We start from the raw sequence: 20,740 nt of genomic DNA, 5'->3' as shown, positions 1-20,740 counted from the left end.
TTCTTTCAAATTTTGCATTTTCCAGCAAGTTTTTCCAACCCTCTCTCTCTCTCTCTAACAAGTGTCTCTCCCTACTCCTTCTCCGGATATTGTCTTTGCTAGAGAGTGATTAAATATATATTAGACTGACATGCATCTTCATTCTTAAATTCGGTCAAGTTTCTTATTTGATTTTGTCGATTTTTTGTGAGAATCTGATTAAAACAGTTGGAAGTGAGATGATGAAGACTAGTTAAGTTAATTAATTTCCCCTAAAATAATACACAGCAATTTAAAAGTCAATATTTCAATCCAGCTGCATTGTGTCACTGCAAAATAAAAAAAAATTGAACAATAAAAACTGCCCAGAAATTTAATTTACTTTCTTTCAACTTTGCTGTTACTAATTAACCAATACTTTTGGAACATTAAGTACATGATTTGGAACATGCTCAGAACTCGGCCAAGTTTCGATATAAGCATCAAGAACTTTGACCTGAATGTATTGAGTACAAACTTTACAACAGAGAAACCATATTCTATCAATGAGCTGAAAAAATTTTATCCATTGTCACACCACCGCATTCACTGCCAAAACATTCGCAAATTATCTAGAGTTGTTGTCGGCTGGGATAACACCTACCAATGCTCACATTTTGACATACTTGTCGACATAGCCCTACAAGACAAGATCAAAGCATCACATACATCAGTATCTAGTCGAAGTTCTTTACCATGTAGAAGCCATTAAGAATTTTAAACTGATTTTTGAATTAAACCAAACTCTCTCATCAGACCTTACATGATATGAATAATAGGCAATCGTTCTATACATAACAAACGCAGGTTACCTACAAATATGGCTGGCCATATTTGCATTCACTTACATTTTGTCCATCTATGTGTTTCTTTTATCTTTTTTCCTTTTGGTGGGAGAAAATGACACAACTAAAGACATATGAAACAGTACTCCGGGTATACTACTAAATGAACATTCAGTTTGGACAATCAGAAATCAGAATCAGACCTCTCAGAAACAAGTTGACATTCTCATGAATGAAGAACCTAAGGCAATGGGACCTTCAGTACAGAAAAAGTCCTATGTGAGAGTTTTAATGTCAAAAAGCCAATGCATCTAGATGAAACTCCGAATATCACTTCTTTTTCCTCTACCACAATAAAAGATGGTGAAAAATTTTAAACCAAAAGCTGTCTATGCATGTAGGTGTGACTTCCTATCTGTCAACCACATCACATGATACCCATGCAGCAACAAAACAGACTAAACTAAAGAAATACCGTGACAAGTTTTGTGAGTTTCCGCTGTGATGAGTCAATGTATTGATCTATCTTTGCACGAGACTTTGGTATCTGATGACTCTTCATGGCTCCTGAGACTTTATCAACAGTCTTCTTGACGATGGTCTTGAATGCTTCCTTACTCATGTTACCCTGCCGCCAAGATGGTTTCAAAACCTCCTTTACAAAATCTGCAAGGGCAGCCTTGAAAAGCTTCATTGAATGGGACTCTTTATTCCTCCTGCTCTTCCCTGGGGACTTCATCTGGTCGATCTCAATCTCACCTGCAGGAATGCTGGCTGCATGAGTAGGATTGCTAGGGCTATCATTCTCAACAGCCCCCACTTCAGCATCAGCAGTCTCACCATACTCCTCATCCGCCACAGCAGTGGCAACCTCTTTCTTCTTCTTGTTTTCTTTCACATCAAATGGTCTGTTTGAGCCACTGTGCCTCAACATGATGTCAGAGTCACTGCTGGCTTCTAACTTTTGAGCATAATTATGTTCCTTGGATTTGGAGAAGTTTGAAGATGGATCAATGCTATCAAGAAGAGGATCGTACTGATCACCACCAGACCTAGGAAAATTCTGTCCAACATCCTTCGCAGAATTTGGTGAGGTAGTTGCTTGTCTTGATCCAGCACTGCCAATATTTTGCCCATCAACCTGAGCATTACTCAAACCGAAAGGAGCAACATGCTTACTAAAGTGGCTTGTGTCTTGCTCTCGCCTTGAAACATCAGAACTGAATTTGGAGTTCAGTGGCTGCACCAAGGTAGATGCATAAGGGCCATAGTGAGTGGAATTTCTTGATCCTCTCAAATCAGGCAGGTGAGATGTTTGATTTGTTTCCTGAAGATCTGGAGGATATACGGAAGAAGAATTGGCAGATGCCAGGTGGTGCACACCATAGGGTGGCTGTTGTTGCTGCAGGTAAGGATGAATCTGAGAAGCTGACTTTAAATGTTCACCTGGAAGCAATTTGTCACCAGGAAAAGTTTGCATTCTGTTTGCAGGTAATTCCAGTGAAAAGGGTGAAGCTTGAGGCTGATTTTCACCCTGAGCCATGGAAGAAACATTTGTACCCATTGTCGGAAGTTGTGTCAAGTTGTATGGGGGCAGAGGCTTTAACCTATAATCTTCTGCGTGTGAGAGAGATTGATGCATCTCCTGCATTGAAGGGTATACCCGCTGCTGAAAATCACCAACCTGAGAATGAGTAAGAAATTCAGCTGCGTACGGTCTTGGAATAATTTGAGCACCATCCCCAGAAGCCAAGTGACTCTGATGGAAATGTGACAACACTCCCAGCGGTGGTGGTGGTGGTGGTGGTGGCAATGATGTCCAAGAGGCAATTGATGATACAGAGAAATGAGATTGTTGGTTGGGCAACACATAAGGCTGGGTCATATGTTGAGTAGTTACACCCTGTGAAAGTGGGGAAGGGGGCAGCTGAGGAGAATGCTGTCTAAAGTTTGAAGTATTTTGTAATGCTTCACTAACAGGAAATTTATTTACTGAAGTTGTGGATGTTTGCTCTGGAGCATAATCTGAAACAGAAGAGTTATCTGTCAGATGAGGTGGGCAGCTAGGATTTTGAGGCACTGGATCTGATAGATTAGGTTGAGATTGCTTAACCATAGATTTCTCCAGAAAAGGCTCTTTCTGAGAAGCATATGGAGGAAAACCAACCACCAACTTTGGGTGTTGAGACTCAATTGATTCCTGCCATATCTTATTAGTGAGAGTGATAGGCACTTCTGTCTGCTCTTTGAGAAACTGTTTTTCCAACACTTTGGCAGCTGCCTCTCTAGAAATTCCAGATTTAATTGTGTGAGACTCAATTAACTGACCAGAAATGCTACCAGGCACATCTTGACAGTGTTGCATTTCTGTAATCTTGACTTGATCATACTCTATATCTGATGCTTTTGACAAGTTTGACTTCTTGTCTTCATAAATATTAGAGTTCTCCAGAATGGGTGGAACTTCCAAGCACTGTTGTTTGCTCTTGTGGTGCTTTGACCCTGCACCCTTGTCAGAATCATGGTGCAAATACCGACAAGATGCACCACGATAGCACCTGCCTCGACGGAAGTCAAAACACTCTGGAATCTGGCCCCTTTCCCGTCTCATGCTGTCACCACAGAAGTCTCCAATGTGCCTAGAAACAGGAGACCTGCTCCTGCTTCTTCGATATCTGGGAGACCTACTCCTGCTTCTTCGATATCTGGGAGACCTACTCCTGCTTCTTCGTTTTCTGGGAGACCTGCTCCTGCTTCTTTGATTTCTGGGAGACCAGCTAAACAGAACAAGAAATTTAACATTGAATCATGAACTCGGGTTATAATTTGAGACAAACTAAAGCTCCCTAGCATCAACAAAGACCTAAGAATTATTATTCCCAATGATAGAAAAACTGCTAAATATGAACCAATAAATTAGTGTCATAAAGTCAATACCTCCGAGATCGGCTTCGTTTCTCCCTTCTCCTCCGTCGACTCCTCCTCCTCCGTTGATCAAGAGGTGACCGGCTTCGACTTCTACCTCGCTTCTTTTGTCTCTCATTATAATGTAGATCTTCAGAGTCACTGTCACTAGCACCCTCCCTGACCAATCTCCCAAATTTGTCCACTTTATGCAAATTGGAAGCAGACTTTGCACCTTGTTCCTCATATTCCTTTTGGAACTTACTATTCAAAGAAGCTTCAACACAAGCCCCTACTGAGCCATCTTTTTCCTGCAAAGCTCGAGGAGATTCAACTTGGCTAATAGGTGCTTGATTTTCATGCTTATCAACATGTTCACCAGTTGTCTTGCCGGCAATCGATGTTGTGGCACTCTCCTTAAACTCTCTTCCTGAAACTTCAGGAAAATTTGCAGATTTATTTGACACATTCAATCGGGCGCACAGCCCAATCACATTTTCAGTTTCACAATGACTCTTGGTACCTCTATCTAAATTCAAATTGCACCCAGAATTTCCAAGAAGACTTGTAGCTCCAACCGTAAGGGATGATGAATCCTTGATAGAAGCAAAACATTCATCATCAGAAGCATGACTTTTTGAAAGTCTAAAAGGGCTACCACCTTTTATAAGCTGAGAAGAATTCTTATCCGGATTAAACTCTTCAGCAGCTACAACCCCAGGTGAAATTTTGTCATGAGCTAATAGTGTGGCAGATTTCTTCAAATTGCTAGCAGAGAGCCCAAAATCAACAGAATTAATTGCTGGTCTACAAACTTTTGAAAGTGGCCTCTCAAACACTAATTGGTCATTACTAGAAACAACCTTTTCCCCTGTATTTTGACACAAAGTAAACTTTTCAAACATGTGACAGACTTAAAGGTCATTCTTATGTGACTAACATAGCAAAGTAAGAAATATAATATAAACATCATAGGAACCTTCTGGAATAATACAAAATATGGGTAGGGAAAACAATCAACATTCTGCAGCAATGGTTAGCAATGATATATTAAATACACAAGGATTACTATTATCGAAGAGATATTATTCAAATCAAAACTAGAGGGTAAGTGAACAAGGAAAAGGAGATGCTCAAGTTGATCATAATGGAAAACAGGAATCAATATAACAGTAATAACTGACCAGCAGAGCTAGAGAATGAGACTTCTACAGATGTTCAAGTTGATTATCATGGAAAACAGGAATCAATATAACAGTAATAACTGACCAGCAGAGCTAGAGAATGAGACTTCTACAGATGTTCAAGTTGATTATAATGGAAAACAGGAATCAATATAACAGTAATAACTGACCGGCGGAGCTAGAGAATGAGACTTCTCCAGATGTTGACATCTGCTGTACATGTAACTGCTTTTTAGCATCAAGCTCACATTGAACCATTTCAAACTCGTTGTTTGTACCTTCAGCTGAGAAATTCCCCCCCTTGTCATGAACAGCCTGGGTGATATCATCTTCAATCAACCAACAAAGAGGAAAACAAAGAAAAAAACTTGAGTAAAATCTCAACCCCTACAATTACCACAGATAATCATTAACCACAAATAAAACTATGAATACAATTAAAAACACAAGACCATATGTCATTTTCTCATATCTACTAACCAGGAATCATTCAACTGAAATATTATCAAATTGTGACATGGGGCAATTAAATGTGATAAAATGAATTATAATAAACTAAGCAATTACATGAAATTTTATTGTGGGCAAAAGTCTTAATACAAGACCAGATACAGTTTTTTCTTTTCACAAGAAACAAAGAAAACTTGTATTAATAAGAAAATAATTTGCAAGAAGAAAACAACTTGTACACAAAACTCAAAACCCAAATGGCTAAGAAAAGTCATCTATAAATTTTATACTAATTAGCTACCAAAAAAGGCATCTACATAATCAATATTGAGTCAAAACTATAATAACCACCCAAAACACAAAACTAACCTGAGAACCCCTCCCAATCCAATGGATGAAGAAGAATGAAATGTCCTTGAATTCATCTGAAATAAGGGTCCAACGGGAAGCCATCATTCAAGATTTGTTCCATAAAAGATTGGTGTAATCCTCACAAATTCTTCAAAGATGCTTCTGTCTCTTTCTTGCTAAATTGTCCAAAGAATAGCCAATACTACATATCTCCACAGTACTTTAGCTTTGCAACCTCTACCAAATGCTTGAAAATCAACTATAAAGTTAAAGCTATATCAGACTACACTAACCCACCAGATTTTGGCTACCTAGAGTATTTGTATCACAATATTAAAGATATATATCAATATAGGAACAGGTGGTCCACATTTTCATAGTAACCAGGAAAGTGCCTTCAAATATGTCCCCTGTGATAATCCTTGCAATGATATTTTGCATCCAGATCTGATTAAATTGGTCATTAATCAACTAGTTGAAATAGGATTTACACGTGAACGAACAATAATTATTCAGCTACCATATCCTCCCATCATCTCTCAATTCATTTAAGGGAATTTTCTCCATGAAAAAACTAAACTCGGAACTCTAAGGTTTCTCTATCATTCAAGTTCCTCCTGATGAAAATTCAAACTCCTCCCCAAATAAGGTAAGGCAGTTACCAACCTGCTTTGAAGGAAGGGTTATGGGGGCATAATATTCTAGAGCTGAGGGAATCATGAGTACAAAAGAGCATTCTCTATCCCAACATCCTCCTAAATTCAGCACACCTGACACAATAAACCACAAAACCCTAGGATGAATAAGAAAATGCTGAAGACCTGACATATCGCTAGAATGTCAAACAACCAGATCAACTGGACACAATCTTTTCAAATCCTAAATTACTAAAGATTTCATGCAGGGCCCTTCCAGGCCCAGCAGCATATCATGTTAGCAGAAGTTTATGCTCCTAGTCTTCTACCATGCTAGGAACCAAGAGGAAGAAAGATAGAAGAAAATATAAAAAGCAGATATCAGCCAACATCACATGATTCTACACATGCACATTGAAAATATCCAAGACTTATAAACATTATGTAGCAGAAAATATTTAGTACATGAACCTACCTTCCATCTCCATGTCCGAATCAGCAGGTGAAATAGATCCAGGTGCAACCACCAAACTATCAGCTTGACTTGAAAAGGAAACCAAAGGCTTCAGCCGTGAATCCATTTTTTCTCCATTCAATTTACCAACCAAATTATTTTTCTTCTTCATCCACATGTAATACTCATGAGCAATTGCAGCTTCACTTCCTGGATCACCAGCAAATAAAAATTGATACTCTGGATTTCCTGATTCATTTTGGCAAATCATATCTTCATAACGAAGACCATTCTTAGCAATAAGCTTGCATACTTCTTCAATCTTCTGAACAACTTTTCCTTCTCGTGGGACAGTTGGAGGTGGAGGAAGATCCAATATCACATGGCCCCCTAATGATGAACTATCTCCAACTAGAGAACCTTCCTGTTTTATGTACTCACTGGTAGTAACATCTCCAACGTGTTTTCCCTCATTGGTAGCCAAATTTCTACCAACAAAACTTGAAGTACTGAACTTAGTGCCAGATGCTTCATGGACATTGGTCAAGTTGGAACCAACTGGGTGATGCATAGAAGACAACAAGGGAGAGGTCGATGAGGGTGGAGAAGGTTGAATAGGTGGAGGAGAAGAAGGTGGAGGTGGTGCTGGGAAGGGAGCAATGGAGGGACGATAGTTTCCACCTGTGGACTGCACAAAACTTCCGAATGAACTGGAAGTGAAAAAGCTAGAAGTAGGTGCTGGAGGAGGAGGGGGTGGAATACGCTGAAGATCTTGCACACCACCAGGCTGCTGAGACTGCATATGCACTGGACCACTGTATATTGTTGGCCGAGGAGGAGGAAGAGGTAATGGTCTAGGAAGATGAGGAAGTACTGATGGTGGCAAATGATGCATCTTTGGAGCCCCTAAGTGCGAAGTGGAAAAAGCTTGGCTTGTGTTAGGCATAGAGATGGGTGGAACTTGACCAACCCCAGCAGGTGGGCCAGGAAGAGCATGTTGATACATAGGAGGGGCAGGGGGTTGGATTACAGAAGGAGGTGGGGCTGCATTGCCTTGTTGGAAATTAGGAAGAAGAGGAGGAGGACCAGGCATCTGCTGCCTCTGGTATGGTGGTGGCACAGGAGCATTAGGACCCTGCCCAAACTGAGAATTATAACTCCCTTGACCATACATCACAATGTTTAAACTTATACGGTGACAAAACCCCCAAAAACAGAGCTAATATCAAATCTTTGTCATACACATAAAATCTTCAACTCAAGCCTGTAAAAAATTACAAAAAAACAAAACAAATGAGCTCATTCAGAAACCAGAAAAATTAACAGCAATTCAAAATATCTTCATTCACCAATGAAATGCAACCAATGCATAAAACTAGAGTTCACATGATACCAAAAAAAAAAAAACAATTTTTAACTCTACATCTCTTTCCGAAACCTGAACACAGTTCAATTCAAATTCCAAATCCCTAGATAACTCCTCCGTATTCATTATCATATAACTAAAGCGTAAAAAAGTTTAAGCAACGATACACAAACGATTAAAATTGGCAGAGCAATCGAAAAGAAAGAAACGAAATTAGATGGATGAAGAAATTCGATACTTACAAATCAAGCGATAGAGAGAATCCAAAAACGAGCCCTAGATATTGAAAGGAGTGTTTTAATCAATTTAATTATTGAAAATAATTTGTTTGATGAAGAAGTGAGTGAGAGTCTGAAGAGATAAAGGCCTTAGAAATAAACCCTATTAAAGGAGGGTGCTGTCAGCTGTGAGTGCTGGTATTTTCGGATTCGCCTTGCGTTCGCTCTCAGCGTAAGAATAAAGAAGAGTTTTAGAAAGTAAAAAATTTAAAAATTAATTAATTAATTAAGGATTTAACGAAGTAGATTAAATGGTGAGACATTAATTAAAATAACTATAGATTTAAGTGTTTTTAAAATATACCTAACCATACCAACTCTTTACAAATGTAATTATATAATTTAATTAAATATAATTTTTACTTTGATCTTAATATTTAAAAAAAAAAAATCTTAAAACAAACCATAAATTAAAAACACTTGGGAACTTAAGTAACCAAAGAAAACATAATGTCTTTGCTCCCTCGGTTGTTTTTCTTTTTAGTTTTTATGTGATTATAGGGTTTTCATTTTTTGAAAATTTTTAATAAAATTATGTGTATAATTTGTAAATAAACAACGATATGTCACTATATGATTAAGTGTTATTTTATCTTTAATTTTTAATTATCTAATTATATAATGACATATCGTTATTTATATATAGAATTGTGCATATAGCACTACTTTGGAAATTTTAATAGAATCACTTTTCGGAGGGTCACGTGTTTTTTCAACAAGTAGCCCAATCATCCAAGAACATGAATAAATCTCTTATTTAAAGACAAGAAAGAAAATATTGTAAAATAATATATATTTTCAGTATTTGTAAAATTGTTTTCTTATTTTGCCCATATCTACAAGAGAAATTTATCGTTTCTTACCAAATCAAGAATCACGATATTAATGAATTACTATATTTTAGTTTAATTAGAATAAGAAAAAATATTGAGACTCATATTCAAATTATGAATACTCCAATACATTTTTTGAATGTAATACAGAGGAAATGGGAGACCAAGTTGAGCGCATCACTACACTAGAGATATTATGTATAAGAATTATTATAGATGAAAAGGCCCTTATAAAATTTTTGCTATAACCCTTATCCAAAATCAACTTCTTCTCAAAACACGTCTTATTATAATTAATAATATAATTGTAGATGTAGGTTTTCGACCATCAGACTGAATCACATAAAACATTTTTTTGGGTCAAATCTACTTGCTTTCAACCTATGATAGAAAACAATTATTTTCAACCTTAGGTTTGATAAGTTTCATTATAAGTTAGATGAGAATATCTTATAGAATCCAACAATTTTCTTCAAGACTTCATTCTTTTCAAAACCCTTTATAGTATTCTTTATATACATATTTTATCAGAATATTCTCTCAGAATCACTAATGTCATTATCGTAGATATAAACTCTCGAGCAATAAGTCAAACCACATTCTCAGAATCACTAATGTCATTATCGTAGATATAAACTCTCGAGCAATAAGTCAAACCACATTAAAAAAACTATTTCAAGTCCAACTTTTTACTTGCTCTACAAAATAGTGGATATTTATATTTATTAATGGATAGTCAACATAGTTATCATAACATATCTCATGTAGTACTCAAAATTACATGTATCAGTCACTAATGAGAAATATGACTAATAGTTTGACGTTAAAAGGAGGACCTCCTATCGAATACACTAGCATACCATTTGTAAAAGGTTAGGCGAATACTTAACAAAATGCATAACTTGGACATGAATTCCTAGGCAGAGAATTGAAGCATGAGCAAGGAACACATCGAGAATCTTGAATATGATCTCTTGCACGCTTGCTACGACCACAAATAAAGTGTACTTGGGGGTTTCCTATCCTATTTTAGGATACCCCTTCAAGCTGGACTCCCAGATTCCCTCATGCTCTATCGAGATTTATATTTACTAAAGTGATTACATAAGAGTATTCATATTTACTCTCTAAGGATATGATTTAAGAACAAAGGCAATAAAAATTGATGAGAATAATAATATTTATTGAACTTTTGAGCTTTGACTTGCACTATATTTTCTTTCCTTTCTTTCCTTTAAACTCCTATCTTTTATTTTCCCCTTTGATTATGCTTCCAAAGCTTGCTTTTATAAAGAAATTTGAATTTTGAAGCACGTAAACAATTTGAATAAACATACTTTGTCTAAGTATTCTTGCTTTTATTTTACATCGTAATAGATGTTAAAGTTCATTAATAAATTTTTAACGTCGTTACTGTAACCTATTTTGTGTATGATTAAATTACATACATAAGTTGGTAACGAAAAGTCTTACATATTCACGTCAATGCACCATGATCATGAATAGAGGATTATTATATGATATTGACTGATTTTGAGATTATTGTTCTAATAATCAATTAAAGTCTAAATCAAACCAGTTACAAAATGATTAACTCTAGGGTAGAAAATAAAAATAAAAATAATTCAATATTTAAAAGGAGATCAACCCAAATATAATTAGACAATAATGAATGAAATAAGCTAAATAAAATTTGAAATATATTAATAAGTTGGTTAAATAGTCCTGAAATTTCAAACTGATTAATGCAAAATATACAAATTATTTTCACAGTGAATAGTTAAAAGAATTAGGTAAAATTTAAATTCTATAACGGCTATTAACTTTTGAAAAGATCCATGAGAAATTTTGAGAGACACTTAAACGGTTTCAAAATAGATCAACGGCTCAAAATTAGTACAAAATTTGTCCGGTATGTTAATTTTTTTGAAAAATATCTAAAGGCCCGCCCGTGATGCCCATTCAAAGCACCAATCAATGAAAAGCATTGGGTCCCACGAAATTTTAAAAAGTAGAATAAATAAAGTCCCTCTCTTCTTCTTATTAGCTTCAGATCTGATCCAAACAGCACAAACACTCCACAGGCAAGGCATCAGCAGGTGAGCAAAAAAATCTTTTAACTTTCTCGCTCCTTTTCCCCTTCTTTCTCGACTGCCAAACAGTGGTTTACGAACTTTCATCTGCTTGTTATTTTGTTTTTGTATCTCATCTGATCAGGTGCTTTTGTGTGCTACATTTTGCGAATAGTTTAGAGATCTTTGCATTGAGATAAATATTTTGATGTTGATTTATAATGATTATTAGATTATCTGATAATGACGTGACGTTTGTGTTTTTGTTTTTGGCATAATTTCATGGTTATATATGGATATATCCTCTGTTTCGCCCCCAATTTGAGCTCTACTTTTCAACATGAGAGAAGTTTTTGTTTTCTTGTTTTCAATTGTAAATGAAAGTTGTTTGGTTGTTATGCTGAAACCCTAGAAATTGAGCTTATAATGATTTTACATTAGCATGAGTAGTTTCTGGATATATATTTGCATTTTGCATGTGTTTTTGTTAGTATAAGGTTGGTGTTTACTTAAAAGTGAAATTTGCTTATAATATGCTTATGTTGATTACGGTTAAATATGTGAAGAGTTATGCCTGGAGATTGCATGTAAGATCTATTCAGATATCATTTGAGAGACTTTGACTATGTTTCTATTTGGTGGTGTTTGCGCATCAACTTTTGAATGTTGGTTGAAGTTTTGCTTTGCTATATGTTTGAATTTTTATGAAGAAATTCAGGTTTTTTAATCTAAAGTAGAGATTATGGGTCGTGGAGTCAGCAGCGGTGGGGGGCAGAGTTCTTTGGGTTACCTTTTTGGCAGTGGAGAGGCCCCAAAGCCTACTGCAAACACTAGTGAAGCTCCTAAGGTCCAGGCAGACGCTGCAAAGCCTACAGCTGCTGCACCAGCGGCTGCCGTGCCATCAGCCTCTCCGCCATTGGCAGATGCTGGTAAGCAGATTCCGGCTGGGGTTCCAGGGAACAATGCTAACAACTACTTCCGTGCTGATGGCCAGAACTGTGGCAATTTCCTCACAGTATGATCTTACTGACTTCCTTTTGTTGCAAGTCAAACATGCATTGCACTAAATTTTGGTATTTAAAAGGCATCAATATTCGGTAATTGGCTTATGAATTAGTTAACACACTTTCACTTTACACAAATATGTCCATTATCAATTTAGGTTGAATGGATTAGATATTTTAAACAAAAGAGAGGTGTACAAGTGGTCAGCTTGTTTTTACTTGTCACAACTTAGATTCGGGATTGTAAATAGAGGATTCAGTAGGACTGCAGTTGTATGGTATACCTTTTGTATTGATGATTTGGATTCGATATCCAATGTTGGCTGCAGGTTTTTGCGGATTTAGCTGCAGAAGTATTACGTGTATAACTTTTCTTATTATTTTCCTAGGTTGACCTAATATTTTATTATATGTTCTCATTAATAGTCACATTCATTTGAAGAATTTACCTACTGAGGCTCTATTTGTTTTACATTTGTTTCTGCCGTCAACTATTTTGAATCTTTGATTCATGGATGCATTGTTATTTTTTTAATATTTTCCACTAATCAGAAAATTACTTCTGTATGGCATAGTTTGGGTGATTTTTGTAAACTCCATTTTGACAGGATCGGCCCACAACTAAGGTGCATGCAGCTCCAGGCGGTGGGTCTTCCTTGAATTACCTTTTCGGCGGTGATGGTAAGTGAGACCTCGGGTTGTTGAGGTTTAGGAGCGTTTGCAGTTGAGGCAAGCAATATCTAAATATGTAAGTAGATAGTGGAGAGACCTGAATTTGTGAAGTGGTACTCTTTTCTTGGAGGGGACATGGCTTGTGCTGAAATGCTTTAACCTCGAAAATTTAAATTTGTAATGTCCGACAACTTTCAGTATTCAATTCGGCTTTTGCTTATTCACAATTGACCAAAGTTCTTTATTTTCGTTTCATGTTTCATCGTTAATTTTTAATGCTATTCACAGGATCTGGGATGACTCTAGCGGACTGTGGTCTACAGATGGCCATTGAGTGCACCAAAATTTTGACATAAGTTTTGAAAATTTTAACCAGAAAACAAAAATAAAATATCATGGCACCTTGTGCCACCAAGGTATAATGGCATTTCTAGCAAAAACCATAGCCAATAACCACAGCTATTGAGAGAAAAACCTAATGCAAAAGCTTCTAACTTTTTGTACCTTCACGCAACAAAAATTCTTATACAGAAAATTTCATAAAAACAGGATTACTCGAGCTACATATCATTAGAGTAGGAAAAGCACGCCAGAATCTGATAATTTGCAGATCCCTGTATTTTGCTTGAAAGCAATAGAATTCTCTCATTCTGCCTAAACATTAATCGGAAAAAAAAAAAAAAGATAACTAGTCGGAAAAGGGAAAAAAAAAGCCTTACTGCATACAAACTAGTCAATCATGGCTTTAAAATAATTAGTAAATTAAGTTAAGAAGAAGAGTGCACATTGGTTGGTAAAATGACAGAAGGATGAGTGTTAGCAGGTGGCAGATCACACCAGTTAGCTGATTCTGTATCTGACAGGTTGAATGCAAGTAACCAACTTGAAACTTGAATGTACAAATGGCTTGTGGTTGGTATTGTAGTCTTGTTTGGCAGTCATTGCAAACAGTTAAAGGTTGTCTTACTTTTCAAATTGATTGCGCTGGATCACCATGTCCTTCGTTGGTGGATGCTGGGTCATCTGCAAACACAAAACGGTGAGGGGTTTGGTTCATCATTCTATTCTTTATTCATTCATATCACATTCAAATGATTGATTCTAGGGTGCAGATGACCCAAAGCAAACACGGTATTCACCAAATAAAAAAATGCACATGCCCGCACACCTGGTTTTGGGGAAATAAGTGCAGAATCCTCTAAGGATTGAATTGTCTCTGAAGGAACTTCAGCTGTAGAGTTCGGTATATCAGTAGTCTTATCGTTGTCTAAATTCAAAGAAGCAACTGATGGTTCTGGACATACTGGCTCCTGTAGAAAGTTAAGCAAAGGTCAATACAAATGAATCATTCAGAGGCTTACCATGACCAGCCTTTTACAACAAGAAGATACTCTCATAAATGCCAAAATGAACAATGACAATAACCAGGTATCTTGTAACACACGTCATGGATACTTGTGTCCCATCACTAATCACACTAATTATAAAATGCTGCTGTTTTTTCCCTTGAAATGACTGTATCATGCTAGGCCAGATAACTATGGCAAGATTGGAAAACCAGCAGAGTTTCAGAGAGAGAGAAAAAAAAGGAACCACTGATTTCAGGATATGAACTATGGCTGGAGCAGCCACTTTAAGAACCCCCAAAAGCAAACTACTTCCCCTTCAATTGTGGAAATGTTTCAAACTGGACATATGAGATGCATTCTGATAGTCACACAACAATATATCATAAGTGAGCAATATCAATCCAGAAAATTCACAAGAACCGGAAATATTTCCACCATAAGATGGGCATGGAAGAAGCAAAAAGGAAATTTGTAATGCTTATATCCAGCACTCTCACAGCATGTGACAATGAAACTACATTTCTATTTATGATATAAACTTGGTATTTAAGCATATTCGTAGTGCTTTATTAAGGGACAGAAAAGAAATGACCTTAAAAGTCTGAGAAGAATCAGAAGGTGGCAGATTTTTCATATCAGGAGCAGCAGTAGCAGTCACTGTCTCCAGTGATGTGAATTCCATCTCGGTGAGACCATCTTCTTGTCTGTGATCCATTGCATCATGTTTTACAATTTTAGAAGCTCTTGAATTGCTGTTGCAATCACCATTCAACATAAAACCCCCCTCCCCAGCAGCCCTTTTACTGATGATAATACCATATAAAAAGACATAAGCCACAAATGTGAAAAAAAATTTTAAAAAGGAAAAAAATGACTGAAGGAATGGTGTATCAAAAGAACCATATTCTCACCCACTGGGATTATGATTAGTTGTGAGGGCACAAGGGATTGGCTTGTTTGCAAATAATATTCCACGAAGAGGTTTTCCATCTATAATAGTTTCAATGGTATATCCATGCGGGAGGTTTTCAGTAACCTTAGCTTGAAATGTTTTCTTTCCATGTAGGGCAACAGCTTCATATATTGGGTAACTCTCTCTTCCTGTAATTAAACAATAATAAAGTCAAGAACACAGCTTAACTCTCTAACAAATTAACCAACGCTACCACTGTGCTCTTTAGTTAAGAAACTTCTGAATGTAAGACACCCGTGCATACAAGAATGTAATGATTAGTTTTACATCAACAAGAAGTTGAATTTTTTTTTAATTACCGGAAAAAAAGAAGTTGATCTTTTAGATGCTAAAAAGTGTTCGATCAAGAAACCCATGCCTTGAAAGCATACCCACCAAATCACTTGATTACAAAAGTAGCTTAGAGCATCAAGACAGACACACAAATTGATAAGAACACATACAACTAGAACAATCAAGTTCTAAGATGTTTGAATTTCTTTCTCAGTCTTTGGCTGTTAAGAAGCCTGACAGATGAACTATTGCAGAACGGAAGAGGTGCATCAACAAAGCCTCCAAAATCTTTTGGAAATCCTCTCTGATGGGCTTTCTATCATCTGATTTTCCCAGTTCAAGTTTCATATACTGTTTCTTAGCCTGTGAATTAAGTGTTTAAAGTTTGATTATCTCCGACACTTAACACAATTTAAATAAAATATCTAGATGCAGTTTTCCTTTTTTTTTCATCTACTTCACTAAGAATTTAATAATATTTCTTATTCTGACTAACATAAAAAATTTAGTTTTTTACATTGGAAAATAAGAAGCTCCTAAAAAGTTTCAATTAAACTCCATCTACTAGACAAATAAAAGGAAAAGATAAGCCAATAAATCACAAACAATTTCTATAACTGACTAAAAAAATGTTTTCTTTGAATCTCAATCAACATGTATTATGGTAAAATGCATCATAGGAAAGTCACACCTATTTTCCACAAACTTTGCTTGCAAACAAAACCGAAAGAAGATATCCTTTCTTTGGATCTCGAAATGGTAAAAAATGTTTTATAGTAAATGCATCATAGGAAAGTTGACCTCCAAAAACTTGGGTCCACTGTCCAAACCTACTATCTTGCAAGACCTATCAGGGAAATCTCACAAATTATGCTATAGGCATGATCTGTCCTCAGATTACTTAACTCGTTAAGAGCAACCAAATGCCTCATAGTTGGCAAAATCATTACTAACACCCTCACAGTGTTCACAGTAGAAAATATTGCATATATAAATTTGTAAAAGATATATCCTCAAATTTATAACAAAATTACTTCTGTTGCATGATGCACCCTTGAATCTAAAGACATCTCAGAACAAATGTCTAACAAACATATTATCAACAACATTAAAGTACCAGCAAAAGAATAAACATAGAGATTCAGAAAGGAGAGATGACCTTGTCTAAAAGAAACATTACCTAGATACTAAGAAAAATACAAGAGAAACAGATCATCTATTTGTTTTACAGTAAATTTCACTCAAGTAAATATATCTGCAGCATTCTCAGTGCCTATTTGTTAATATAGACAAACAAAACCATAATCGGAGGTCACATTTGACAGAAATTTTCAGGAACAGATAACACGGTATTCCAGAAAATACTGTCCCACTATCCTCTCTACCTATTCCTTAAATTGTTTCAGATAAAGTTCAGATATGAGGTTGACTAAAGACAACTTCCGATTCTCATAAGAAATCAATGGCTTGGAAAATTTTGAACTTTCACCAAAAGAAAAAGCTTGTAATATTATATGCAGAATGGAGAAATATCATCATTAACCTAAAGCTTTGAACTTTATCTGTATGAAGATATGTCATGCAAGAAAGGAAAAAGTAAATGCAAAATTTGAAGTCAAGCCTTCATTCCATCATTGAGATAGCAAACTATACTTGTTTACCTTCAACAATTTTGGAAGTATAACATTTCATACAATCAACAAATGAACATAACAAATCAATAACTGGGGCACTTGCCCTAAAAGTTGTCTAATGCCAACTCTTACAGTTGCCATTAGGATAGATGAATATGAACCAACAATTTTAATCTCTTAAGCAGGATGATATAACATAAAGGTCCTTACTTGGCTGGCCATAACTTGACAGAGGCATGGGTTGCTGCACATCAGTGAACGTTTCAATTCTAACCAGAGCCCTGTCATTTACAGGAGTAAGATTTTGTTCCAGGCATTTTAACTTCAACTGCTTCCTTAGTGATAAATTCTCAAACTTTCGCTCATTTGCAAGTCCTGGAATTAGACATTACACAAGACTAGCAACAAGATAAATCTGTGCATAATTAATCCATGATATATCTAGATAAGAGATCTAATAAGACATTAATATACAAGATATCTTTCTTAAAGACTTGGAGAATTTTCACTGACAGATCATTAAAAATATATATATAAAAGATTACAATTCAAGGAAAAAGAAAAGATTATGAATTACCAGTGTATAGGTAATACATATCATCCAAAGCCTCAAGACTCTTGTCGCAACCACCAATGAATACAAGAACCCCACCCTTCAAGGGATCCAAACAGTCACCAGCCACAGAAAATCTTGCAGAAGGCCCTTCACCCATAGTCATCACCTTTGTCCATATACCAGTATCTGCACAGCAAGATTGAAGATATGAGTGACAAGATGGAGCATATAAAAGAAAAGTTGTATCCTACAATTAAAGCATATTCTAAAAGATCCACTGGAAAGAAAATCAAGCAGATAACTTATAAATAACATACCAACGTAGATAATTACAAGCTAGCATTAAACAACTCTCAATATTATCCCACAAGAGAATAATTGTTGATGAGAACATGTAAAGCACATGATATGTACATCATACATACCAACATCAAGCATATAGAGGTCATCGTATAGATTTTGGGAATCAGTAAATCCCCCAAATACAAATAAATTCTTTCCAAACGCAACCGTGGCATGACCAGCTCGAGGTGGCAACATCTGGCCTGAAGTTTTCAGCTCTGTCCAAGTAAGAGTTTCTGATAAAATAAAAAGGAATGACAAAATTACAATCATGTAAACTGGATATGGAAATTTATATATTAAAAAAAATTACAATAAATTGTTGATCAACCACATATATATATAAGAAAAATCTAAAACCTGCATCAAGGATATGGACATCTGACAAATAATAATCATGTCCATCTTCACCACCAACCACGATAATTTTATTCTTCCAAGATGAGCAAGTATGGCTATCACGTGCAGATGGGGGATTGCCTGATGTTGTAGTGTGTTTCCACACAAATGTCTCTGCAAGAGACAAAGAAAAAGTGATGAATTGGAGCATTCTCTTCACTACATACATCAATGAAAGACTAAGCCATCTTGAACATTACAGAAAAAAAATTACATCTTCGCTACAAACATCACCAATATTACAGAAAAAAAAGTCAACACTTAAAGAGTACTTCTAGATGTTCACCTAGATATAATACTCATGGAAATGAGAACTCCAATGAAGAAAATCATAAATTAGGCAATAAACTACAGATCAAGGTGATCAAAACTAACATGGGCATAAAATTTAGCAAAATTTAGAAACAGGTGCTATATCGAGAAACCCACCTGTATTCAGTATGTAAAGATCATTGTAGTATACTTCATTATTAGTATAGGAAGACTTCCCACAACCACCAAATATAAAGAGCCGTTTACCAACAAGGGCTGCACTATGACCCTCCCGTGCCTCTGGTCCTTCACCTCTTACACTGGGTGATATCCATGTATGTGAAGCTACAAAACGATTAAAAGAAATGACCATGTCATACTAAAAATCTACAAAACAAATAGATTAGTTAAATATGATTTAGTGTAAATCCACGGGGTTACAGCATCTACAAGATTACTTAAAAATCCAGTTTCATCTCCTAATTCGTCTAACACAAATCACAAATAATAGCAGAACTAATAGCTAATTCAGCATTAAACAATTTATGCCAACTCATAGACCAGCAGAAATGCAAGTACAAGATTAGCGTGTGAAACAAAAGACAAAATCAAAGATGAAAAATTTTCAACTAAAGAAATAACTCACAAGTGTCCAATATATGCAAATCTCTAAGAGGGTTCATTCCATCAGTACCACCAAAAACATAGAGATTGTCACCAACAGTAGTACAACTATGGCTGTCCCGTGGAGTGGGTGGCATGCCCTTTATCATTGGCTGGCTCCAAGTCTGATTAACTGCAAAGCAGCTACTTAGAATGTGAGAACTTGCAACAATACAAAAGCTGAAAATAGAAAAAGTTCATTTTTTTAAGAAGGAAATAAAATGAAGTACCCATCAAGAAAATATAGCTGAATACTTGTTATGCATTAACATACATTTTTAGTGATGTGCAGAAGTTGTAAATAATCATTGAGTTCCAAATATGGAAACTGTGTATAAAACCCTACTTTGAATTAAAAGACAAGATATGTGATAACAAAAGGCAAGGTAATCTACAACACCCCACAAAATTTAGTCAGATAATAAACCTAACAAATTCTTCTATAGCAGACTCGCAAAAGAATTAATGCTAATAACTAATGTAAACCAAGAACCAATCATTGCATTATTATACCAACGGCAAACCCAATTTTTCAACAAAACAAACCCCACAAAAATCCCGCCAACCGACTTCCACATCAACCAATCGATAAGAAACTTAACACATAATTTAAAAAAAAAAAAGTCCAATCTTTTACACCGCCTAAAGCGAAACACAACCCCAAATGCAGACTTTAAAAACTTAAAAATATGACATAAAAGAATTGATTAAAACCAAAAACGAAAACAAGGAATCTGGGGAAATAAAGGAGGTACCAGTATCAAAAACATGAACTTGGTTAGTCTGGCAGTTGTCTTTGCCATAACCGCCGAAAACATAGAGAAATCTGCCACCTTTAATAGCGTTACAGGTGTGACCCCATCTCTTGCCGGGCCCCGAACTTGATATTTCAGTGCAAGCATATTCTTGAGCTTGTTGGGTATAAAGCTGCACCTTTTCCCACCTCATTTTTCAATTTTCTTTACCGGGAAAATCTCCAGTGTTTCAGAAACTTATATTTTTTTTTCTCAAGAAAGTGATAGAAAATGTGTTTTTTTGGGGATAGAGTAGAAATTGAGTTCATGCAAAAAAAATAAAGATAATAAAAAATAATAATGATAATAAATGAAATAATCAGAAATTAAGGAGATTAAACATGTGTCAGGGCTTGATTAGCAAGAGACGTGAAGAGGAGAGTGATTTGATTTGATTTTCCTTTAATTATTTAATTTTTTTTAAGGTTTTAAAATTCACCTTTGGAGAGAAAGGGTCAAATCTAAAGGTTGAAATGGAAGATGGGACACGTGGCGGAGG

The 20,740-nt window shown here is 35.8% G+C and overlaps 3 protein-coding genes across 7 annotated transcripts; 1 reads left to right on the top strand and 2 right to left on the bottom strand.

Annotated features, from left to right (window-relative positions):
* Nucleotides 1–341: 341 nt before the first annotated feature.
* Nucleotides 342–8,611, bottom strand: LOC123211249. The gene is made up of 6 exons (XM_044629853.1): nt 8,390–8,611; nt 6,803–8,045; nt 5,062–5,220; nt 3,741–4,578; nt 1,279–3,580; nt 342–658 (listed from the first exon to the last, which is right to left on the bottom strand). Exons 2-6 carry the CDS (start codon nt 7,953–7,955, stop codon nt 629–631), a joined length of 4,482 nt encoding a protein of 1,493 aa, XP_044485788.1. The 5' UTR covers nt 7,956–8,045; nt 8,390–8,611; the 3' UTR covers nt 342–628.
* Nucleotides 8,612–11,233: 2,622 nt separating this feature from the next.
* On the top strand, nt 11,234–13,233 carry LOC123211813 (protein SPIRAL1-like 2). Of its 4 annotated transcripts, none has more exons than XM_044630725.1 (3): nt 11,234–11,357; nt 12,049–12,345; nt 12,943–13,233. In XM_044630725.1, exons 2-3 carry the CDS (start codon nt 12,073–12,075, stop codon nt 13,021–13,023), a joined length of 354 nt encoding a protein of 117 aa, XP_044486660.1. In that variant the 5' UTR covers nt 11,234–11,357; nt 12,049–12,072; the 3' UTR covers nt 13,024–13,233. The 4 variants fall into 4 exon arrangements, with proteins under 4 accessions (XP_044486660.1, XP_044486659.1, XP_044486661.1 ...); XM_044630724.1 differs by having other exon boundaries at nt 12,041–12,345; XM_044630726.1 differs by having other exon boundaries at nt 11,284–11,357; nt 12,068–12,345.
* A 237-nt stretch (nt 13,234–13,470) lies between these two features.
* On the bottom strand, nt 13,471–20,632 carry LOC123211812 (kelch domain-containing protein 3-like). 2 transcript variants are annotated; one of them, XM_044630721.1, is made up of 11 exons: nt 20,203–20,632; nt 19,431–19,580; nt 18,962–19,129; nt 18,494–18,646; nt 18,217–18,369; nt 17,813–17,977; nt 17,446–17,610; nt 15,267–15,456; nt 14,948–15,158; nt 14,175–14,316; nt 13,471–14,029 (listed from the first exon to the last, which is right to left on the bottom strand). In XM_044630721.1, exons 1-11 carry the CDS (start codon nt 20,393–20,395, stop codon nt 13,977–13,979), a joined length of 1,743 nt encoding a protein of 580 aa, XP_044486656.1. In that variant the 5' UTR covers nt 20,396–20,632; the 3' UTR covers nt 13,471–13,976. The 2 variants fall into 2 exon arrangements, with proteins under 2 accessions (XP_044486656.1, XP_044486658.1); XM_044630723.1 differs by having other exon boundaries at nt 19,431–19,591; nt 20,203–20,338.
* Nucleotides 20,633–20,740: the final 108 nt, after the last annotated feature.

The sequence above is a fragment of the Mangifera indica genome, chromosome 3 (assembly GCF_011075055.1).
Source record: "Mangifera indica cultivar Alphonso chromosome 3, CATAS_Mindica_2.1, whole genome shotgun sequence".
NCBI classification, from domain to species: Eukaryota; Viridiplantae; Streptophyta; class Magnoliopsida; order Sapindales; family Anacardiaceae; genus Mangifera; species Mangifera indica.
Note: the sequence above shows the minus strand (reverse complement) of the source record. Positions and strands in the feature narration are given on the sequence as shown.